The 23,679-nt window shown below is 49.3% G+C and overlaps 2 protein-coding genes across 4 annotated transcripts in view; one reads left to right on the top strand and one right to left on the bottom strand.

Moving 5' to 3' along the window:
- Window positions 1-6,771, top strand: part of CASP9 (caspase 9) — a 30,671-nt gene extending 23,900 nt beyond the window's left edge. For all 3 annotated transcript variants that reach the window (XM_068538942.1, XM_068538945.1, XM_068538944.1), the window contains exons 7-9: window positions 1,997-2,176; window positions 2,807-2,916; window positions 4,506-6,771. In XM_068538942.1, coding sequence (XP_068395043.1) covers window positions 1,997-2,176; window positions 2,807-2,916; window positions 4,506-4,527 — 312 coding nt within the window. In that variant the 3' untranslated portion in view covers window positions 4,528-6,771. The remainder of the gene's footprint in view (window positions 1-1,996; window positions 2,177-2,806; window positions 2,917-4,505) is intronic.
- A 1,983-nt stretch (window positions 6,772-8,754) lies between these two features.
- Window positions 8,755-22,976, bottom strand: LOC137760511 (chymotrypsin-like elastase family member 2A). The gene is made up of 7 exons (XM_068537501.1): window positions 22,937-22,976; window positions 22,586-22,671; window positions 17,285-17,385; window positions 16,008-16,136; window positions 12,223-12,363; window positions 9,948-10,089; window positions 8,755-8,982 (listed from the first exon to the last, which is right to left on the bottom strand). Exons 1-7 carry the CDS (start codon window positions 22,974-22,976, stop codon window positions 8,755-8,757), a joined length of 867 nt encoding a protein of 288 aa, XP_068393602.1.
- Window positions 22,977-23,679: the final 703 nt, after the last annotated feature.

Raw genomic sequence — 23,679 nt, 5'->3', positions numbered from 1 at the left:
AGCAACTAAGCCCGTGTGCCACAACTACTGAGCCTGCGCTCTACAGCCCGCAAGCCACAACTACTGAGCCCCTGTGCCACAACTACTGAAGCCCGCGCGCCTAGAGCCCATGCTCCGCAACAAGAGAAGCCACCGCAATGAGAAGCCCGTGCACCGCAACGAAGAGTAGCCCCCGCTCGCCGCAACTAGAGAAAGCCCGTGCGCAGCAACAAAGACCCAACGCAGCCAAAAAATAAATAAATAAATAAATTTATTAAAAAAAAAAAAAAAGTAGTTCATGCTCATTAAAAAACAAACAAAATCAAAGTCCTCAGAGGTACATAAAGGTGAAAAGTCGAAGTCCTGGGCCCATCCCTACTCCCATTCTTGTTCTTCAGAAGAGCCACTGTTAACAATTGGTGTTTCCTTCCAGACTTTTCTCTTTCTCTCCTGTCCGTTTATCCATCATATCTATGCCAAACAGGTCATACGTTATATACTGTTCTGTGACCTTTTTGGGGGTAATTTTTTCTAATTTAAAAACTTTGTGATAAAATACACATAAAAGTTACCATGGTAAGCAGTTTTAAGCGTATAGCTCTGGAGTGGTATTAAGTACGTTCACGTTGTTGTGCAGCCATCACCACCATCCATGTCCAAAACTCTTTTCATTTTGCAAAACTGAAACTCTGTACCCATTAAGCACTAATCCCCATTCCCCATTCCTCCAGCCCCTAGTAACCAGTATTCTGTTTTCTGTTTCTATGAATTGGGTTACTCGAGGCACCTCATGTAAGCAGAATCATGCACTATTTGTCTTTCTGTGACCGGCCAGTTTCACTCAGCATAATGTCCTCAGGGTTCATCCATGTTGTAACATGTGTCAGAATTTCCTTCCTTTTTAAGGCTGTATAACGTGACTTTTTTTTTTTTAACCTATATGCTGTTTTAATTAATTAATTAATTAATTTATGGCTGCGTTGGGTCTTTGTTGCTGCGCGTGGGCTTTCTCTGGTTGCGGCGAGCGGGGGCTACTCTCCGTTGCGGTGCGCGGGCTTCTCATTGTGGTGGCTTCTCGTTGCGGAGCACGGGCTCTAGGCACGTGGGCTTCAGTAGTTGTGGCCCGTGGGCTCAGTAGTTGTGGCGCATGGGCTCAGTTGCTCCACAGCATGTGGGATCTTCCCGGACCAGGGATTGAACCCATGTCCCCTGCATTGGCAGGCGGATTCCCAACCACTGCACTGCTAGGGAAGTCCCAGTGTGACTTTTTAATGACATATAATTTAGCATTTTTAACTATTTTAAATTGCACAACTCAGTGACATTAAGTACATTCACAATGTGTGTGACCATCATCACCATCTAATCCTAGAACATTTCATCTTTCCCCAAAGAAACTCCATACCCGTTAGCAGTCACTCCATTCCCAGCCCCTGGCAACTAATCTGCTTTCTTCTCTCTGGATTCGCCTCTTCTGGATATTTCATATAAATGGGATCATACTCTATGGCCTTTGGTGTCTGGCTTCTTTCACTTAGCATGTTTTCAAGGCCCATCCACATTGTTTTCTGTATCAGTACTTCATTCCTTTTTAAGCCTGAACAATATTCCATTGGATGTTTATACGACATTTTGTTTATCCATTCATCTGTCCCTGGACACGTGGGTGGTTTCTAGCTTTTGCCTGTTGTGAATAATGTAATGAACATTGCTGCACAAGTTCTTGCTTGAACACCTGGTTCCCATTCTTTTGGGTGTATACCTCGTGACTTATTTTTATAGCTGTTTTAAAAATTTCCGCATTCTTGCCCTCACCCCCAGCTTTACTTAATGAATGTGGAAAACTCTTGTTATAGTAAAAGTAAAGCTCCTGTTTTGGTTTCCTGCTCATGTTTGTCCAGCACTAGGCCCCTGGCTCCAGAGGAAATCAGGCCTCTCAGGCTGGTGGCACCAAGAAGTGGGAGCTCTGGTCTGGGTGTTTTCACTGGCAAGTGTTGTCTGTTTCTGTTTCCTGCAGAGCAGAAAGACCAGGGGTTTGAGGTGCCCTCCACTTCCCCTGAAGACAGGACCCCTGACAGCGACCCTGAGCCAGATGCTACCCCGTTCCAGGAAGGCCCAGTCACCGTCGACCAGCCGGATGCCGTGTCTAGTTTGCCCACACCTAGCGACATCTTGGTGTCCTACTCCACCTTCCCAGGTGAGTGGGTCGTGAGAGCTTGTCCTTCCAACCAGCAGGTCCCCCCATCTGCCCTAGAAGCAGCTGTGTTGTGAAGAAAAGACCTGTGTGTGAGACTTGGTGCTGCCTCTTGTGACCCTGAGTAAGTTACTTCACCTCTCTGAGCCTCAGCTCAGGGCGAGGCAGTCACGGTGCCTAGAATGCAAAATGTAAGGAGGCATGCATTCTTGCGTTGGTGCGCCTCACTCGCTTCACCCTCGTCCTGGCCCTGCCTCAGTCTTCTCATCTTTAAAATGGGTATATTCATTGTACCTTAGGGATCGTCATGGTGATTTTAACAAGGTGGCTGCTCCCCCACTGAGCACAGTGCCTGGCACATAGCAGGTGTGACAAGTGTTAGTTTCTTTCCTTTCTTATCCCTCGGGAGAGTCACTTGACTTCTCCGAGCCTTGGTTGCCTTGTTAGGAAAATGGGAACCATGACCAAAGTCACAGGCTAGTGGTGAGGATGAAATAAGGTCACGATGGGACAGAGCACAGAGATGTGGGCTGCTGCTGGCTGTGTACATCAGTCAAAGTGTGGAGGTGGGCCCGTCTGCATGCGTGGGGAGGGGCAGCTTCCCAATGAAGTTCAGCCTTTCTCCTTCGGCAGGTTTTGTCTCCTGGAGGGATACCAAGAGTGGCTCCTGGTACATCGAGACCCTGGACAGCATTTTTGAGCAGTGGGCTCACTGCGAGGACCTTCAGACCCTCTTGCTCAGGGTGAGGCTGGTGGGAGGGCCAGTGTGTCCTCCCCAGGGCAGGTGGTGGGGCTGAGCAGGGCCCCGAGCCCAAGCCAGAGGTTTCTTCTGCACCCGGGCTTGCCCTGAGAGTTGGTGCTTTTGCTTCTCCTAATGCGAGAAGTTACTGCCTGCAGTGACATTTGCCCATCATGCAAAAGACTGCTTTCCCCAGCCTCTGAGGTCCCAGGCTGACACCTCAGTCCGCCCACTGATGGAGCCAGTCCTCAGTGCCAGGGTGGGATGGCCCAGTGCCTGAGTGTGGCCCTGAAGGCAGGTCGCGGGGCCTGCACCCTTTCCCCACTGCACGGCCTTCTACTCTTGACCCTCGAGAATCATGAATCCTTTTAGTGTCTCCCCTTCTGGAAGGCCGTGGTGAGAACAGGGAAGGACAGCCGGATAGGGCCCCACTCAGAGCAGTTACTTCCTCCAAGCATCTCGGAGCACGCGTGGGCCCCTCCTGCTCTGCTCAGGTATTTTGTGCCGTGAGAAGCAGCTATAAGGGCTGGGACCTCCTCCTCGGGAGGCTCCGGCTCTGAGCTTTGCTGAGCAGAGGAGAGAAGAAAAGCAGGTGCAGGGCCACCACGCAGCGCGACTCCAGGGGGCGCCATGAGCCATGGCCACGGATGAGCAGGTCTCCGAGGCAGCTGGGGGCCCATCAGGGCTAAGCAGTGCACTCGGCTCCTGGGCCCAGTCTCTTCTCTCAACTTTTCTTCATGCAAACCTTTCAGTCTGATTTGAACTTTGTGAATTTCTGAGTTTTCAAATTCTGAATTTTGAGTTTTCTAAACTTATGAGTTTTTGAGTTTTCTAAACTTATGCTTGAGATGCTTGTTCTCTAACCCCTCCCCCACCCCCACCCCCGCCCAGCGCGTGCGTGCGCGCGCGCGCGCGCGCGCACGCGCACACACACACTCAAGGAGGCTGCAGCTAGAGTTTTTTTTTTTTTTTAAATTAATTAATTAATTAATTAACTCATGGCTGCATTGGGTCTTTGTTGCTGTGCGCGGGCTTTCTCTAGTTGCGGCGAGCGGGGGCTACTCTTCGTTGCGGTGGGCGGGCTTCTCATTGCGCTGGCTTCTCTTGTCACGGAGCACGGGCTCTAGGTGCGTGGGCTTCAGTAGTTGTGGCACGTGGGCTCAGTAGTTGTGGTGCACGGGCTCTAGAGCACAGGCTCAGTAGCTGTGGCGCACGGGCTTAGTTGCTCTGCGGCATGTGGGATCTTCCCGGACGAGGGATCGAACTCATGTCCCCTGCGTTGGCAGGTGGATTCTTAACCACTGCCCCACCAGGGAGGTCCCTAGAGTTGTTTTTAAAGTTCTGACTCGGTGGGGACTTCCCTGGTGGTCCAATGGTTAAGACTCCGTGCTCCCAATGCAGTGGGCCCAGGTTCGATCACTGGTCAGGGACCTAGATCCCGCATTCCGCAGTTAAGACCTGTGCAGCCAAATAAATAAATTAAAAATAAATAAAATAAGATTCTGACTTGGTGGACGCTCCCCCAGCCCTTCTTTGGAATTCTTACTTCAGTCAAGAGAACTCACAGGCCTCCCTGTGGTCGTGTTTTCACAGGTTGCTAATGCTGTTTCAGTGAAAGGAATTTACAAACAGATTCCTGGCTGTTTTAATTTCCTCCGGAAAAAACTTTTCTTTAAAACGTAACGAGGCTGGGGCCTCTCACCCTGCCTTACCTTTCACCCCAAAAACCTTCCTGCTCCAGCCCTGGTGGCGGCTGAGGCCTGGACTTTCCGACAACTGCGGCTGACACCCGTTGAAGGATTCTGTAGCCTGTAGAGGTCTGCTCTTTCCCCCCCGGGCTGCAGACGGGCTCCTAGCAGCTTTCCAATTGGAGCCAAATGACCGGCAACGGAGGAAGAGGAGCAGAACACCATGGACGCCACAGGGTTCTTTGCCAGTGGCCCGTGCCTGGCTAGCGGCTGTGGCCTGTGACCCCTGTGTTTTCTCTACATCAGGGCTTCTCAACCTCAGCACAGCTGACATTCGGGGCCAGAGAATCCTCAGTTGTAGGGCCGTCCTGTGCACTGTGGGATTTTTAACAGCATCCCTGGCCTCTCCCCACGAGATGCGAGCAGCACCCCTTCCCCGAGTCGTGACAACCAAAACTGTCTTCAGACATTGCCAGATGTGCCTGCTGGGCCCCCGCTGGAGAACCCCTGAGCTACAGGAAATTTTGGTGACAAACAGACCAGCATCTCTTTTAGATCAGCAGTTTGGGGCTACTAGAGTCTGAAGAGTTAGAATCTGTGAATCCTAAATGAAGTTTTAAAAATTATCAATTTTTGTCTATATTGCAGTGTTCTTACAAACAAAACAAAACAAAACCTTAGGTGAGTATGGACTCTCTTTCACCTATTTCCCCCCCCGCCCCCTCATTTTGCTCTAACTCTTTATTCTTCCTTATATAAAGGGGACTTTGGATTTTTGGGAAACATTTCCCCAGCTCTTATTTCTTTTGACCTTCCCCCCTACCCCATCACAGGAAGGTGACTGGGGTGGGAACCGTGTGTTCGGGGAGGTTAAGTCACCTGTCCAGGGAACACAATTAACGAGTGGAGAGACCTGGCCAGACCCAGGTCTTCTTGAGTCCAGCCCGTCCCTCCAGGTGCCTTCCTGGCTGCAGGACCCGCACCCTTTCCCCCCGCCACCAAGGCCTTTAAGCTGCCTCGACCCCAGGCTGTTTCTTGCTTTCAGGCCTCTAGATATGAGGACGATTTGCTAATAAGACTCTCACCAAGATGTGATTCGTGTAGTTGTCACTTTATTATTATTTTCCTCCTGTGACCTTTCCAAGTCCGAAACAGTCCCGGGGACTTCTGGTGGTTAGTTATTTTCAGTCACCTGCAGGACACACACAAGAAAATAACCAGGTTAACCCAGCAGAGCAGAGCCTTGCTTGCAGTTTCCTGGCTTTCTCCCTCCCCGCTCCGCGCTGCCCGTGTGAATCAGGCGGCCCGCGTTGAAGCAGCTCTCCCTAGGGGCTCTAAGGATGCTTCAGAGAAAAGATGTCATCACAGCTTTACACTGACCTGTTGGGGCTTCCTGTAAAAAGGAGTCTTAGCCTGGAGTTCAGTCTGGGCTTCAGGGCGGGGGGCCTGGGAACTCTTAAAAAATTATACGCCGAACGTATGGACGGGCATGTTTGTAGATTTCATTTGTTTCTCGAAAGGTTTAAGAGCCCCGAAATTGTTAACAATCCTTCCTGTTGTCAAGGCACCGTCACGTGCTGAGAGTGGGGCTGTAACCCGTTTTCAGAGGCGGTTTGGCATCTACTAAACATCCTAATGTGCCGACTCCGTGATCCAGTGACGCTGCTGGATCTCTGTAGCATAGATGCTCTCATCAGTGTGCAAGGATATACGTCCAAGGATGTTCACTGCAGCCATGTGAGAGTGGAAAATAGGAAACAGATGAAAGCTTCATTCGTTATATTCATACTATGGAATTTTATTTAGCTGTTCAAAAGAATGACATAGATATATGGGCTCACATGTATAATATGATATGGTGTTAAGTGAAACGACTAAGCTGCAGAATAGTAATGGAGAGTAAAATCCTGTTTTTGGTTAGAGGACAGTATGTTTATATGTATGTATATAGATATTTTATAGATGCACCGAAATAAATCCAGAAGACCACACACCAAGCCATTGGCTATGATTATCTCTGGGGGGGATAGAACTGCAGATGTCATACAAGGGGGATGTCTACTTTTTTACTTGATACACTTTTAATACACTTGATATGCTTTTAATATTTTTACCAAGAGTATGTATTACCTTCTAAAATAAAAATAAAAATAAAGCTGGTGAATGCTGAAGATTCATGTGTTGCTGTCATTCAGCGAACATCTGTTGAAAGGATGAATGCCCTTGGCCACCTGTCTCCTATCGCTTCCCAGTCCCTGACCTTGGCTTGTCACTTGTCTGGGTTTGGAACTCCAAGCTGCACACGGTGTGCCCCTGGGCTGGGACCACTGCAAGGCTCCACTGGCCCCTCTGCAGTTGCCGGGGCGGCCTCTACCAGAGGACAGCTGGCAGCTTGGCTCTGCTGCTCCTGGAACCTGTCACGGGCACATGTGCCTGCCCTGGCTTCTGTCCCGGGAACCTAGGGCCTCTGCCCGGCTGCCTCGCAAGGCTAGCTTTCCCCACTGATCCCCTCTGACGTCTGGCCAGGCTTTTGGCTGAGACCTGCCCTGTTGTGCTTGTGTCTGTGGCTGGGAACAGCTGCTGCTGGGACCAAAAAGACAGGACAATTGCTCCTGGCCCTGCTCGGGCCCCCCAACGTGCTGCCAGGGCCAGCCGCATGGTGACTCACGCGGCAGCTGGGGCTGGAAAGGATCCTCGGATTTGGCTGGGAAAAGGCCCTAAGCATCCTCCCACCTAATCCGTCTCAGGCCAGGCTCTTTTTAAATGCTGGTGGCACCTCCAAAGCTGGACTCAGGTTTTCCTCTGCCAAAAGGGGACCAGAGCTTTCCCCCGATGGACTGAAAAAACCTTGTAAGTTAATGTCCACTCTCTTCTTGATTTTACCTTTTTCTCCAACAAACTTTTCTGGAACTTCTGGTGCCTGTAGCCACTTGTTGGCAGAGAAATGCCAGCAGGCAGACAAATGAACAAGGAGCCCTCAGGTATTAATGGGAAAACTCGGAGGCAGCCAACTGCTTATTTTGACAGTGCCCATTTGACAATGTCCTTTTCCCCCTGGGACTGCAAGCTCACGGCTGTGACATCACATTTGATTTTATAATGGAGTGTCGGTTTGATTTAATTAAACGGCTCTCTGTAAATTCAGCTTGAAATAATGAAACCAGATGCCAGCTTTCCCTTCTTTGGGGGCTCTGTCACAAACACCACAACCCCGACTTGTTCTGCCTCCTAAAAAAGTGGATGAGTCCTGGTCTAGTTCAAGTCCCATTTTACAGAAGAGCAAACCGAGGTGGTGGCACTGCTGGGAGGTGGGTAAAAAAGTGCCCCGATCGGCACGGTGTCCTCCTCTTCTCCTCCAGCGTCCATCACCAGGCACGATGCCTCCTCCACCCTCCCCCAGGTTCCCCCCCCCCCCCCCCCCGCCCCGGAAGGCCTGCCCTTCCTGTGACAACTCTCCCTGTTCTGGCTGCTGCCACCTACCTCTGATTGTATCCATGGCTTCTCCCAAGATTGGTGCCAGTTTTGGGTTTTTTTTTTTTAATAAAATTTTTTTCTAGTTTTCATTATAGATGAATGTTTATTCATTGTTTTTAAAAAATAGGAATTGAGCTGGTGCAGAAGTTTGTGAGGCACTGGTTTTGAGCTAAAGGCTAAAGCTCTCTGGGGACACATTCACAGTCATAGTGGGATCAGCTCAGCCCCATTTACCTGGACTGCCTTGGTCTAAAACAGAAAGTCCTGCATCCCAGGAAACTTCCCAGTCCAGCGCAAACTGAGATGATTGGTCACCCTACAGAACAGCTGGGGGACCCTTTAGAATGACTAATTTCCAATAATTAAGGCTGTGGGGATCTCAAACGACCGGGTTTTGGGCTTTGCAGATAAATATAGCATTGGACAGTGGGGTCTGGGCCTACACGTAGATAAGCAAAAACAAAACACCCCATGAATCCTAGGGAACCTGCTATTAATGCTGGAGGAGTAACCTTTATTTTCAACCTCTTTGGACAAGACCACCCTCTATGTGCCTTTTCACTCAACTCACACAGAAATTTTGGGGCCTATGGGGGATCCTGCAGGGGTTGCCCAGGTCTGCAGCCTCCTAGCTCTCAAGAGGAGGGAGGGGGTCCTCAGAACTCAGGTGGGCATGGCCCTCATGCGGCCAGGGCCAGGGCAGGGCCTGGGGGGCACAGGGCTGGTCCGGTTCTTACTGAATTGATCCAGTCAATGTAGTTGGAGAACCGTGTGAAGACGGAGGGCTTGTGGTAGTAGTTGCAACTGAGGGAGGACCCGAAGCTGACCACGCCGTGCACTTGCCACTGGCCATTAGCCGCCTGGCAGTTCAGTGGTCCGCCGGAGTCCCCCCGGAGAAGGCCAGAGTTCTGTCAGGAGGGGCCTTTGAGCTTGGGTGGGGCGATGGGAGGGGAAGGGGCTACCCTTCAGAGCCCCGTGTTTTACATGTTGGCAGTGCATTTATATTGTTCCACGGTGGGTTGCCATGTTCTCGGAGGCCAGCCCTTGCGGTCATAGCTCAAGATGGCACCATAATACCAACAGGAACTAGCATTTATTCTTTCTGTGTGCCTGGAATGGTGCTAAGCACTTTATAGGCCTTATCTCATTTAATCTTTACCAAAACCTGTGAGGTAAGTGTTGCAGTATCCCCATTTCATCAAAAAGGAAAACAGAAGCCCTCAGACTGAGGCTGTGCAAGCAGTAAGTGAAGGAGCTGAGACGTGTCCCAGAGTTAGAATGCCACACGCTCAATCACCACCGGCCATTTCCTCCCGTTGACGGAGTTTCCTGGGGGCCCGTCTGCCTGGGCAGAGAGTGTAGGGGCCCAGTGTGATCTGAAGGACACGTGAAGCTCCTTCCCACTCTGTCCCCACTCTGCTTCAAAGTCCACCACATAGCAAGTCTTTTTGGTTAAGACACTGTATCAGAAAGGCTCTGTGGCAGCTACCATGAAGGGATAAGTTGGGTCATGAATGGGATTAGATAAACTTGAAATCACCTTAGAAAGGTCCTAACCCAGCAAATATGTCCCCTTGGCTCCCTTACTACACAGAGGAAAGAATAAGAGAGATGACAGTAATGAGAGACCTCAATGAGACCCAAGGAAGGACTTCCCAGCAGTGAGAGGGTGGACACTACTACAAGGAGAATCTCAAAACATCTTTTCTGGAGACTGCAAGGACAAAGGTCAGGGTTCAAATGTATGAAGCTGTTTCCCAGTGCTTTTGCCCGCAGGTGGGAGGATGGAGTCTAGGACCCTGAGAGACTCTCCCCATCCTCAGCCTCATTTTGTCGGTGTGTATGTGGGGGTCACCTGACTTCCTGCACTCACGTTGCAGCTGGAGATCACACCATCACCCCCAGCACAGATCATACTGGTCTTCACAGTGCTGCCCCACCAACCAGGTTGGGAGCACGTGGCAGAGTCCACAGCCAGCAGCTCGCCCTGCTGCAGGACGTCAGGAAGAGCTCCGCTGGCTGCATGAGACAAGAGAGAAGGTGTTACAGGGACAAAGGGACTCCTGAGAAAAAGCAAGTAGTGGATGCCCAGCCCCTTTCTTTCTGGTCCCTCTTACTTCCCTCCATCCATAGGGTTGCCATGGGAGCAGCCATGTTTGCCCATACCGTATCCTCACAGTTGATTGGGTAGTGTTCTGGCCACTGCTGATTGGTTCAGGGGTGAACACCTGACCCCAGCTAAGCCAATAAGCTCCTTCTCCTGGGAATTTGGGGGTGGGACTAAGAAATCCCAGCCAGAGAGGATATAAACCTGGGAGCTGTTGGTAGTGGCTGCCATTTTCTTCTAGGGAGAGAAGGATGAAGTAGATCCACGAAGAAAAGAAATTCTGAGAGAGGGTTTCCTGAGTTCCTCATAGTCTTTCAGCCCCTGATTCTCTCCTGTTCCTGAAGCCTGGCTGTCTCGGGCCTTGGCTGAGTCTCTTAAATCCTTATAACAAACTCTCCATTTTGCTGTGCTGGCTCCATGGTTTCTACCACTTACCTTAAATATGACAGTGAGCCTGCTGGCATTTGGAGACCCAGCTTGGGAAAAATACTTGAATGCGTTGAAGGTAGAGCTTTCCTAATGGCTCCCAATGACACTGCCACCATCACTTTCATTACTATCATCACTGCTACTCATGTCAAAGACTAATAATATTCTTCACTTGCATTTTATTAGGCCGTTCAAGATACTAAGCTAATCCTCACAGTAAGTATTTATTCCTATTTTGGACATTGGGACAGATGGGACATTGAAGCCAAGAGAAGTTAAGCAGCTTTCCCAAGACCATTCTAATTAACTCTAGTCTAACCTGTATTATATTTTGCACGTGTATAAGCATTTTCACATCTCTTTTGTCATCTCTTTTAATCTTTGCCAACTGTATTTCCATTTTACAGATGAGAAAACTGAAGCTAAGTTTAAACAGCTAGTGACCAACAGAGCTGGGAATAAAGCCAAGCATTTGGACCCTTCCCTGGCTCTTGCTGCCTCCAGTGAAATACTTTCTGCCTGGGTGTTTTCTGATATATGAACCAGTGGTTGTGCTTGTATCTCAATAAGCACGAGATACATTTCCCACTTCTTACTTCTGCTGAGTTTCCACGTATCCATGTTTTTGCAGATAAGCCAGGCAAGAGGGTGATACTAATTGGAGTGTATGTGTGTTGATGTACCTCTGTAAAAAACGTGTCACTTACAGATATATGTCATTATGAAAAAAAAAACCCACTTATCTGCATGAGCCTTCCTAGAGTTTTCCAAACCTCTGGTGATTTTACAAGGGGAGGGCAGGTCCTCTGTTCCTTCTTGGTGGCCTACTGTCATTGGATTTCAGACCCTTAGGGCTTATGTCAAAAGGAGACCCACATGTAGCCAGGGTCTGAGCAGCAAGGTCAGGTGGCACGTGGGACAGATGAGTTTTGAGATGGGGAGCAGAGAGTCTGATGAGGGCCCCAGGGACCTTTGTGGAGCTCTGGAATCCTGAGGTCACAGAGTGAATGCTATTTTGGACTCTGGCTTTGGGCCATAAAAAGGGACTTCTGGGGACTTCCCTGGTGGTCCAGTGGTTAGGACTCTGCACTTCCACTGCAGGGAGCATGGGTTCGATCCCTGGCTGGGGAAGTAAGATCCCACATCCCACATGCCACGTGGCATGGCCAAAAAAGGGGGAGAAAAAAAAAAGGGACTTCTGTGCCAGAAGTCATGTAGTCAATATAACCCTCATTCTGTCATAGCGACAGTGACAACAATTAACACACAACACCTACTATGTGCCAGGCGCTGGGCTAAGTGCTTCCCATGGATTATTGACAACTCTGTGATACAGGTGCTGTTATTATCTCCATTTTACAGATGAGGAAACTTCAGCGTGGAAAAGCTAATTAAGTAATGTGCCAAAGGTCACATAGCAAGTAAATGGAGGAGCTGGATTTGAACCCAGGCAGTCTGAATTCTTATCCATCTACGCTATCCTGTTTCTCCAAGGCAGCAGCCATTTTTTCCAGACTCCCTGGATGATGAGTGGGGAGAGAGCCCCTGACTGGACAGGGGTGACATCGCCTCCCTTCCCTCCCTTGGGATCCTTGGGGTTCCCGGCACCCACTTACTCTGCAGCCTTCCCCAGCCCGTGACATAGCAGATGCAGTTGTTGGGTAGAATGGCGCCAGCGGGCGGTAGGCAGCCTAGCTGGATCTTGTCAGTCAGGGCGATGGGGTTGACCAGTCTGAGCAGGGCAATGTCGTTCCTGGGTTGGTAAAGAGGCAGAGCATAAAGAGAGGGTTGGGGGCTTCCCTGGTGGCGCAGTGGTTGAGAATCTGCCTGCCAATGCAGGGGACACGTGTTCAAGCCCTGGTCTGGGAAGATCCCACATGCCGCGGAGCAGCTGGGCCCATGAGCCACAATTACTGAGCCTGCGCATCTGGAGCCTGTGCTCCGCAACAAGAGAGGCCGCGATAGTGAGAGGCCCGCGCACCGCGATGAAGAGTGGCCCCCGCTTGCCGCAACTAGAGAAAGCCCTCGCACAGAAACGAAGACCCAACACAGCCAAAAATAAATAAATAAATAAAATTAAAAAAAAAAAAAAAAAAAAGAGAGGGTTGACTGGTCCTGCCCCAATTATATTTCTGATTCTAGCCCCAGCGGGGACCATTGAACCCCCTCCTCGGCCAGCCTGATGATGAATCGTCTTTCTGTTGGGGCTACGAGGGATTGGGGAGCAGCTGTGGTTAAACCCCAGGATTGCATTTTGTCCCTGGTGGAGCTTGGAGCCCTAAATTCCCCTAAGGCCTTTGAGGGGACTGTAGAGAACAGGGAGGGCAAATAGGTTTGTCTTGCAATGTCCACTGTGATGGATTAGTTGTGGCTGCCTGGCACGCTGTGTTGACAAGGATTCTGAGGCTCTGTCCAGGGTCAGCAAGGAAATAAACCCATGACTGCTTGGTAATGTCTGTCCCAGCCGTATGCTTCCTGTGTTTGGTTTAGGAAACGGTAGATGTTCAGGCTGAAAGGCCTTTTTGCCTTTATTCTTTACTCTCCCTTCCACCTTGAGTTCTGCTGCCAGATTTATCCATCAGTCTCATGTCCTTGTCTAGGAAACCTTTAGTGATTGGCAGATTACATTTTCCACGATGGCTACAATGAGATCTGCCATCCCACTGGTGCTTGTTGCAATGTGATGTTGACACTCTGTCCTTTGAGAGGAGGGGTCTGGGTTTCTTCCCTCTGGTTGAGGGGTGGGGGCCTGTGATATAGAGGAAGTGACACCATGTGACTTCTGAGACTAGGGCATGAGGAAATGCAGCTTCTGTCTGGTCCTTCAGGATTCCTGTTCTTGGATCCTAACCTCCGTGCCGTGAAGAAGCCCAGGCCACGTAGAGAGTCCACGTGTATGTGAAAAGGCCCTTCTCCACTCTCTGCCCACCCATCTCCTCCCCATCTCTTAAGGCTTCCCTGGACCCATTCTGTGTCATTTTACGGCTTTCCAGCGTCTTGTCTGTGTGTATTTCATCTAGTTGACAAGTCCCTTTGGGGGCAGAGACTGACTCATGACTCACGGACACCCCGCGTCCTTTGTGCACCATCATTGGTGCTGGACCACAGCAGGCTGCCTGGATGAAGGATCACAGGGTGTTTGGCCACAGGGTGTCCTCCTCCTCTCCCCAGGGCTATGATGCGGAGTCTTCTGGAAGATTTGGCAGAGTGAACTTTCTGGGCAGCCATTCAAGAGTGGCATCTTGGGCTGCAGAAGAGGCCTTGCATGTGGATAAATTATGCAGATTTGAAGAGATGGCTGGGGTTCTTCTTTCTAAAGTCCCTTCTGGAACTGCAGATCTGCTCTTGGGGATTGGGAGAGGATGATGGATACCTCTGGGCTTCGGGATGATGATGGGGAAGCAGGAAAAGGGAAGATAACTTTCTGTCCCCAGAAAGTGGGGCCAATGACGACAATCATGGTGACAATGATGATGAGAGTGTGTTGAAGATGTGCTCAGATCAGGCCTCTGCTGGGCACATCACACCTGATTTAATGCTACTTTCTGGATCTGTAACTTCAGGCAAGTTCCTTCACTTCCTAGGTCATGGTTTCCTCACCTGTGAGTTGGGGATAATAACAGTACCTCCCGCCTGGGGCTGTTGTGAGGAATAAATATGATAACACTCAGGAAACACCTAGCACAGTGCCTGGCACAAGGAAAGCACTAAGTGTTCGTTGGTGTGATTGACTGTGCAAACTAACTCCTGGGGGTGGAAGAGAGCTCACTGGGAAGGCAGCCCGGACTGTGAGGTTCTGGAGGGTTGGCCACCCCCACCACTCCTGCCCGTCCTAGTGGAAGACCTGGCTGGCTGGGCACAGTCTCTGCTGGTCACTGGAGTGCCTATGCTTGCTTGTGTGATCAGAAAGGGGGAGTCCCCTGAGCTGCAATGAGATGCTCGGGTTTAGGCGGTCCCCTAAACCCCTCAGGACTGGGAGCCTTGTGTGTTTCACTCACTGTTGTTTCCTGGTGCCTAGAACAGGGCCTGGCATGTAGTAGGTGCTCAACAGATACCTGTGGAATGAAGGCGTGAGTGAACCCATGGCTCTGAATTTTGTTTAACACCACCTGGATCTCAGGATTAGTGATGATGAAAGAAGTCTGATGTTCCAGCAAATATTCCCTGCCCCTACATGTGCTCGCTCCCTGGGATAGGGGGTGGAGATTCAGGGGTGAATCAGGCATCGCCCAGCCCTTGCAAACTTCTGGCTAGAAGGGGAATTAGACGTGAATTAATCTCTAATGCACCTTGAGAGTGGACCGGGCGGGAGGGAGGGGTTGATTCCGCCAGTTTTCTGACGGGCAGAGAACCTTCCCGTCCTCTTCTTCCTCTCCCTCCTTTTTTCCACTTGCTGGGACCACTCCCCTCTACTTTGATGGCTCAGACGTAGATCCCAGCGCTTACACCTCTTTATTGCACCATTATTGTACTACTACTGCTAATAGCCCACACATATGGTTTCTATCATGTGCCAGGTCTTTTTCTAAGTGCTTTACATACATTATCTCATTTAATCCTCACAACAACCCTAGAGGTAGACACTATTACTGTCCTTATTTTACCAAAGAGGAAACTGAGGCACAGAAAGGCTAAGGGACTCGTGCTGGGCCACGCGGTCAGTATTCGTATCTAAGCCTCTAGGCTCCAGAAGCTCGACCCCTAACCACCACCCCGCACTGCCTCCCAGCCACACTTCTGGCCATGGGCTCCTTGAGAGCTGGCGTGGTGACCTGCGCATCTCTGTGCGTCCAGCACCCAGCACGGCGTGTGGGACATGGCGGGTGAACATAGGATGGTATGTGCTTGTCTACGAGGAGGTGGGGGAAGCGGAGTTGCCATCTCCCTGCAGGTGGGGGAACAATCACTGGGGGGCTTTGCAGAGCTCTGCACCCCTTGCCAGCTTCCTGTGTGTGTTACCCCAGGCTGTCCCAGCAGAGTGTCAGGGAATCCTTGAAAAATGTCAAAGGCCTGTTGGGAGGGGGCACAGAGTAGGGGACAGCGGAGGGACTGTGTCCTACTCTACTCATAGACTCCACTCATAGTGGGGCCTGCAGACCTATCCCTGTGTCCCCAGGACTTGGCACAGAATAAATACAGGGTCAGTGAGTGCCTGCGGTGGACGGGGGAGCTGCAGGCTTAACTGGCAGGAGAGCCAGGTCGCTCTGGCAGTCTTTGCCTCTCCCTCCCCTAGTCACACCCCAGCCCAGGCATCTTTGGGGCCGAGAGCTCCTCCACCGTCCCTACAGAAGGAGCAAAGGATGGGGCAGGGTTGCACCCACTGCCTTCTGGGAGACGCCCCACCCCCGCTCTGCACCCCTGCCAACCCACCCCCCAGCGCACCCAGACAGAACACACCCTTTGGAGAGCTGGTTGGAGTTCCATTCCTCTTGCACCACAAGCTTGGAGACCTTGACGACCAGCGAGCCGGGCTCATGGGTGGCGAGGCAGTGCCGGCACAGCACCACGCGGTAGGTCCTGGAGGAACTGGGAGAGAGGGGGCCGAGCGGGGAAGGTAAGCTCTGGGCTGTCCTTTGCTCTCTCTGGGCCCCTATGGGCAGGGACACCCCAATCAATGCACTGTCTGGAGGCCTGGCTCTGGGCAGTGCTGGGATGGGCCCAAGTCAGTGCCTGCTCCAAGAGCTCTTAGTTGGCGCTGGGACTTTTTCTTCCCTTTGGGCAATCGGTTAGTTATAATAACTATAACCAAACAGTAATTACAACTATATTATACCAACTATAAACTATGATATAAAATAAAACTTATAATAATATAAACTCTGTGTTACTATGGGGGAAGTGAGATGGATACAGAGATAACAGCAGTCATTTACCCTCAAGGGCATCTTTTAGTTTAACTCCTCACCTCCCGTTTTTAGATGGGGAACCTGAGACTCAAGGAGGAGTAAATGGTCCAGAGTCTTGCAGCTCGTTAGTGACAATTCAGAGCTAGAACCAGGACTCCTGATGCCCAGGCCTCTATTATTTCCCCTCGCCCGCCTCATAGAACTTGTAAATCAGGTGAGGAGAAGGGACCTCTCTTGGCTATGAGAGCATCACATTGGCCCAGCGGCAACTCCAGTGAGCACCAGCCGGTGTGAGATAAGCAGAGGATGTAGGGAGGGAAGAGGACAGGTGAACAACGAATGTCACAGAGCCTTTCCTGTCCCTTGTGGGCCTTTATAATGGTGCTAGTTCACTTTTATTGAGCACTTACTAAGAGCCAGCCCCTTTAATGCGTCATCACATTTAATCCACACTAAATTCCGTTACCTGATTGTTAGCAGGTGATGGTATTGAGGCTTGGAGTAGTTGTTCAAGTTGCTCAAGGGAACCCAGTTCCAGATGTGGAGGCCACACCTAGTTCCCCCAAGAGGACAGGAAATGGGCCTCCTCCCTTTCCATAGTCCCCCTCAGCGCCCCGCAAGGGATACTTAATCCACGTCATGTAGGGGCCCATCAACTGACCAACAGACTGAACTACAGATTGATGAGAACTTGTTTCTCGGCTGAGGAAGTGGTTATGTGCAAGGCTCCTTTGTACAGGGTGGTTCAGGCCATCTGGGCTCCAACTCTGAGAGATGAGCACTGCCCAGTGGGATGAGTGGGCTGGGAGACTGGGGAAGAGCATTTACCTGATGTAGTGGGCAGCTGTCAGGACCCAGTTTTGGTCTATCAGAGACCCTCCGCAGGTGTGGCGCCACTGGCCATTGGAGCTGTACTGCAGGGAGACCTGGGAAGAAGTGCAGGTGCTCTGGTCACTGAAAGGACCAGGCTCCTCTGCTCTGCAGCTTCCCAGCCCTGAGAGCAGGGCCAGGGTAAGTTGAGCAAGGCACTCACCTCAGGTGCAAAATCTAAGGGGGCACCAAGAAACTCAGTAATCAGGATAAATAACATTTTAATAATCTGTAGAAAATTAGCACAAAAAATCTCTGATGAACAAAATGTCAAAAATTTAAATAAAGACACTATTAAGAAGTAATTGTTGGGCTTCCCTGGTGGCGCAGTGGTTAAGAATCCGCCTGCCAACGCAGGCGGCATGGGTTCGAACCCTGGTCCGGGAAGATCCCACATGCCGCGGAGCAACTAAGCCCGTGAGCCACAACTACTGAGCCTGTGTGCCACAACTACTGAAGCCCGCGCGCCTAGAGCCCGTGCTCCGCAACAAGAGAAGCCACGACAATGAGAAGCCCGCGCACCGCGAGGGAGAGTAGCCCCCCGCTCGCCGCAACTAGAGAAAGCCCGCGTGCAGCAAAGACCCAACGTAGCCAAAAATAAAATAAATAAAAAGTAATTGTTTTGAACATCTTTCGGCAACATGACTTGTTGGGGTTTCTCCCTTCTTGGGAGCTATTTCTTTAGGACATATTCCTCCACTTTAATATGTGTAAACCAAAATTTTGATTTCCACCCCCCCAAGTCTGTGCTTTCCCATCTTGGTAAATGGCAACCCCACTGTACCTGCTGCTCAGGCCAAAACACTTGGCAGTGAATTTGATGCTTCTCTTTCTCTCAGATGCCTCATTCTAATCTACCAGCAAATCCCGCCAGCTCTACTTCCAGAATATGTGGACAGAACGCATCCCTCTTGCCGCCTCAACTGCTGGTCCCAACCATCTTTAACTCTCACCTGGATTATTATTGTAGCTTCCTATGTATTCTCCCTGCTCTCACCTTGGCCCCTCCCTCACCCCATTTCTCAGCACAGCAGCCAGAATGATCCTTTTAAAATGTAAGCATGATTATATCTCTTCTCTGCTCGAACAGCCAGTGGCTCCCCCTATTACACAGTGTAAAACCCCAAACTGAACAAGGCTCTACAAGTCTCTACATGACCTCCCTGACCTTATAGGCTCCCACTCCCTTCTGCTCCAGCCACACTGACCTCCACGAGGTTCTGGAAATACATCAAGCCCACTTCTGCCTCAGGGCCTTTGCACTTGCTGTTCCTTCTGCCTGGGCTATTCTTCTCTTATGTATTAGCATAGCTTTCTCCTTCACTTCCTACAGGTCTGTGCTCAAGGTTTTCTTCTCTGTGAGGCCTTCTGTGACCTTATCTAAAACAGAGTATGCACACTCATGTGCACACGTACATCCTTACACACGTATGCACACATATGAACACACACGTCTCTTTTCCTCTGGTCCTGCTTTATTCGTCATCATAGTATCTATCATCACCTGACGTTATGAATTTACCCATTCAATTGTTTATTGTCTCACTCTCCCACTTTAATATAAGCTCTGTGAATTTTTTTCCCACTGCCGTATTCCAGATGCCTAGAACAGTACATGTCTCATGGTGGGTCTTTAATAAATTGAACAAGTGAGTGAATCAGCAAATGAATGAATGAATGGATGAGTGAGTGAATGAATGAAAGTAGACTCACCAGGCAAGGGTCTGGTCTTTCCTGCAGAACTTGTCACCTGTTGCTCTAGTTTTTCCCTAAGACTAAACCCACTCATAGGAATATGAAAACACATAAGTGTACCTTACCCTACAGCTCAACTTTTAAAAAATATTTTTGTATTTTTAAAAAATGTATTTTATTTAATTTATTTTTAGCTGCATTGGGTCTTAGTTGCTGCGCCCGGGCTTTCTCTAGTTTCGGCAAGTGGGGGCTACTCTTCATTGCGGTGCATGGGCTTCTCATTGCAGTGGCTTCTCTTGTTGCGGACCATGGGCTCTAGGTGCGCAGGCTTCAGTAGTTGCAGCATGTGGGCTCAGTAGTTGTGGCACGTAGGCTTAGTTGCTCTGCAACATATGGGATCTTCCCGGACCAGGGATCGAACCCGTGTCCCCTGCATTGGCAGGTGGATTCTTAGCCACTGCACCACCAGGGTAGTCCCTCATTTTTTTTTAAACAAAAACGTGTTTCTATTTAGATTTGATAGTTTAAGAGGTGTGGGTTGAAACTTTAAGGCGGTTGCATTTGGCACTTCTTGGTTCTCTGCCAAAGCTGTCCCATCTCCTTCCCCTTCCTTTCAAGTCCTTGCCAAGGCCAAGCAGAGAGGAGGGAGGTGACAGCAGAGCATTGTGTGCTCTGACCAGGGTTCCCATGGAGGAAAAGCAGGAACGATGCCTGCTTTTCTCCAAACATCCTCATTTCTGATTATCTACGTGGTATTTTCTTGTTTGCTTGACATTAAGAGGCCTTAGATGAACTGGCTTTTTAAACAATGCTTAAAATTAGATAAAATTAAAAAAGATACCTAAAAGGATGTCCCCACCCCAAAAATCTGAAAATAGGCTGAAACCATCCTACAGATGTGAAAATTCGAAATAATATGGAAACATATAATTTGTGGGTAGCTAAGTGTGGGCAAAAGAGCAAAGGTTGAACCAAATTTGAATCTCCACTTTCCCCCAGGCTAACGGGGTTGACTTTGGGCAATTATGTAACTTTTCTGAGCCCCAGTTACCTTGTCTAGAAAATGGGGATCATAATGCCATAATGCCTGTCCGGGGCTCTTGGGATGATTAACAATTACAATAGCTAACACTTTAAATGTCTAATAATTTGAACACTTACTGTATACTAGACACTGTTCTGAGCTCAGAGTGTGAATCAGCTCACATCATAATCACAGCAATCCCATGAGGCACTATTATTATTCCCGTTTTACAGATGAGTAAACTAAGGCAACCGATAGAAATTTGTACAATGTGGTCCACGCCATAAGGGCTGTTATACATTTTTAATATTACCCACCGAGAAAGGTAAATTGAGTTGCTCCACTCATACAGCTACTATGTGGTAGAGCAGGGATCGTCTGGCTCCACAATCTGTCTGGAAACTTTACACATCCTACTTTAATTTTGAATCACCTAGCACTTTATTTTCGAGTGTCTGGTGGGTTATGATCTAGGATCATAATCTTGGGGTGAGTGTGGAACAAAAGAGACCTCTCAGGCAACTCAGAGCAAATTATATTTGTTTAAAATTTATTTTGTTCGTTATGAAAAAGTTTGATTTTTTAAAAATATTGCATTATAATATTCATTTTGGTTACTACTGAGTTTTGTGGTGCCCCCCTTAGATTTTGCCCCCAAAGTGAGTGCCTTGCTTGCCTCACCCTTGTCCCCACCCTGCTTGACCTGCCCACCAACCCCAATAAAAAAATCTCCCAGGGAAGCAGAAGCAGGAAGTGTAGAGAGACACTTCCAAGACCAACATTAATCGGTTCCCAAGGCAAGGATGCGTTTTCACCAGCAGTGTCAATGGGTCCAGAGGATGAGGAAATATTTTGGTAGGCAGCACTGATTGGTTCTCAGCACAAGGGTGACTGACCTCTGCTTAAGGGCGAGGTATAGGATCCCTCTTCCAACTTCCCAGAAAAAATATATTATGGGAGTGTGAGAGAAGTGCCAAAAGAATTGGCAAAATACACAGAGCCAAGTGTATAAATTGCGAACTATCAGTCACCATCTATGATTGAAGCTCTCTTAATTGAGGGGAAGATGAACGGATGTTGCCATTCCCTCCATGAAACATACTGATGGCTGTATGGGGCGCCCTGAACACTCACCGCTCGCACTCACCCCAATTCAACCTTTTTGTTCCCAAACCTGTGTATGCCAGTTGTGCTTGTATTGTAATTATGTAAATTGATTAAACATGTAACCGATGAAACATGAGTTCAAAAAGTGAGTTGTGATTTATTTGGAAACTAAGTTAAATGCTTGGAAGAGACCAGATAACCCTGACTTTAAAAAAATTGCTGTGAAATTAGGCATCGACGAGAAAACTGAAAAACTGAGAAAATAGGTCATAAAAATCTGGGAGAGCTCATTCCGATGGCTTCTTGAATGTCTCACAGTCATTGCTCTACTCTAAAGAAATGGAATTATAGATGATGTGTTGTGGGGGGTGGTTTACACAAGACGGACTGGTGAACAAATATATATTTACAAGTTTTAAATTAAAATAAAATGTTTAAAAAATGTATGTGTGGTTTCTAATAATTTCGCTATAACCAACCTTTCAATTACTCAGTCCCAATCATGTCAGATTAGAGAGATTTTACCATATTTATTTATGTCAGTGTAAGCCTCACGTATTTTCTTCGGGAGTCCTACCACTAACAGGTCCTGGTCATTTGTGCCCGTGCCCCAACCAGAATTTTTAGTCTCCATATCACTAGGATTATTTTAAGGTCAGGAAGCATTTACTTTCATTGGTAACATCTACTTGCCTGTAGTTAAGAATTAATTTGCGGGACTTCCCTGGTGGCGCACTGGTTAAGAATCTGCCTGCCAGTGCAGGGCACACGGGTTCAAGCCCTGGTCCGGAAAGATCCCACCTGCTGTGGAGCAACCAAGCCTGTGCACCACAACTACTGAGCCTGCACTCTAGAGCCTGCGAGCCACAACTACTGAGCCCGTGAGCTGCAACTACTGAGCCCACGAGCCTAGAGCCCATGCTCCGCCACTGCAAGGAGAAGCCTGTGCACCGCAATGAAGAGTAGTCCCTGCTCGCCACTAGAGAAAGCCCGTGCACAGCAATGAGACCCAACGCAGCCAAAAATAAAAAAAATAAAAAATAAAAAAGAATTAATTTGCACTGGTTGGTTCCTTAAAGCAAGGAATGTTTGCATAGGGGGTGATGAATGGTTCATAGGATAACAGTACATGTGTAAGCAAGCATCTGATTGGTTAACAGAGCAAGACTGTATTTGTGAATTTGTGTGTATGGGTTGTGGGGTAGGGCAGGTCTTTATCGAGGCTGGAGAAGGCACCTCTCCCTCCACCCCCCAAGGTTGACCAAGGGCACAGAAATGTACCTTTTATTGGCGAATTTTCCCATCCTGCCCTCTGAGTCCCCACCAATCCTCATCTTTGCCAGTGCAGTAGACCCCGTGGTGGAGGGCAAAGGGGTGATGTGAGGTAGGTAAGGGCAGGGGGGCAGAAGTGGAGGGGTGGGGGGACTCCCCTGCCAGGGACAGCTGTTGGCTCTCACATCTTCACCTCCAACCACGCTGGGCAGGTTGGGCAGGTAAGTGGGGAGCCCACAGCTGAGAGCTGTAAAAAGAGAAAGGGTTGTGAGCCCAGGAAGCAATGACCCAAACGATGTAACCTACACTTGCTGAATTCCCAAATCCCAAATAGAGAATCCCTGTTCTGGAAGGATCCCCACAGGTTGTAGAGTCCTGCCCTTTGCTCCACTTATTTGGAACTTCACTCCAGCTTTCTTACAACCACAGGACTGAGTCCAGTGGGTACAGGGAGGTCCCATCCCCAGTCCCACCAGGAGGCTGAAAAAGTGCCTCTGGATGACAGGACTTACCTCCAGCCACCAACGTAGACAGCGGTAGGGCCCTGATCATGGTGTGTCTGTAGAAGCCCGGTATGTGTGGCCCTGGCTAAGGCCCTGGTTTTATGAGTGAGCTTATCGGCCAGAGATACACTAGGAATATGCAAGATGGGGATTTTCTCAAAGCCCAATGGAAAAATGGCCTGTGTCCACATATTTTTTTCCATTTCCCCCACCTGTCACCCTGGCACTAGTTTGAAAAAATGCCAAAGGTGGATATTGAAATATGGGTTCTATCTGCTTTTAAGAGATTATGTTATGTGTTAGGGGAAGAAGAAAAATATTGTTGTTGGTCCTTGGAGTTGTGTTTTCATAGAAAAGATTAGGTTGGCGTGCTGAGCAAACAGCATTCTAGGCCAGTGGTTCTCAATGGAGCTGGTATTGCCTACCAAGGGGACATTTGGCAATGTCCAGAGACATTTTTGGCTGGGGATGGGGTATTACTGGTATGTAGTGGGGAGAGTCTAGAGATGCTGTTAAACATCCTATGAGGCCCCGGGCAGCCCGTCACAGCAAGGAATTATCCCACCCTGAACATCAGTGGTGCCGAGGTTGAGGAAGCCTGTTCTAGGCCATGTTATGGCTTGCTGTGTGACCTTGGACAAGCCGTGGAAGTCTCTAGGCCTGTGGCCTGCCCTTCTGTGAACCAGGTGGAGAAACATGTGCCCGGTCTGTTTTGCAACAATGTGGTGAGGATTTGAAAAACATGAACATGC

Source organism: Eschrichtius robustus, chromosome 3 (genome assembly GCF_028021215.1).
Source record: "Eschrichtius robustus isolate mEscRob2 chromosome 3, mEscRob2.pri, whole genome shotgun sequence".
Classification (NCBI taxonomy): Eukaryota; Metazoa; Chordata; class Mammalia; order Artiodactyla; family Eschrichtiidae; genus Eschrichtius; species Eschrichtius robustus.
Note: the sequence above shows the minus strand (reverse complement) of the source record. Positions and strands in the feature narration are given on the sequence as shown.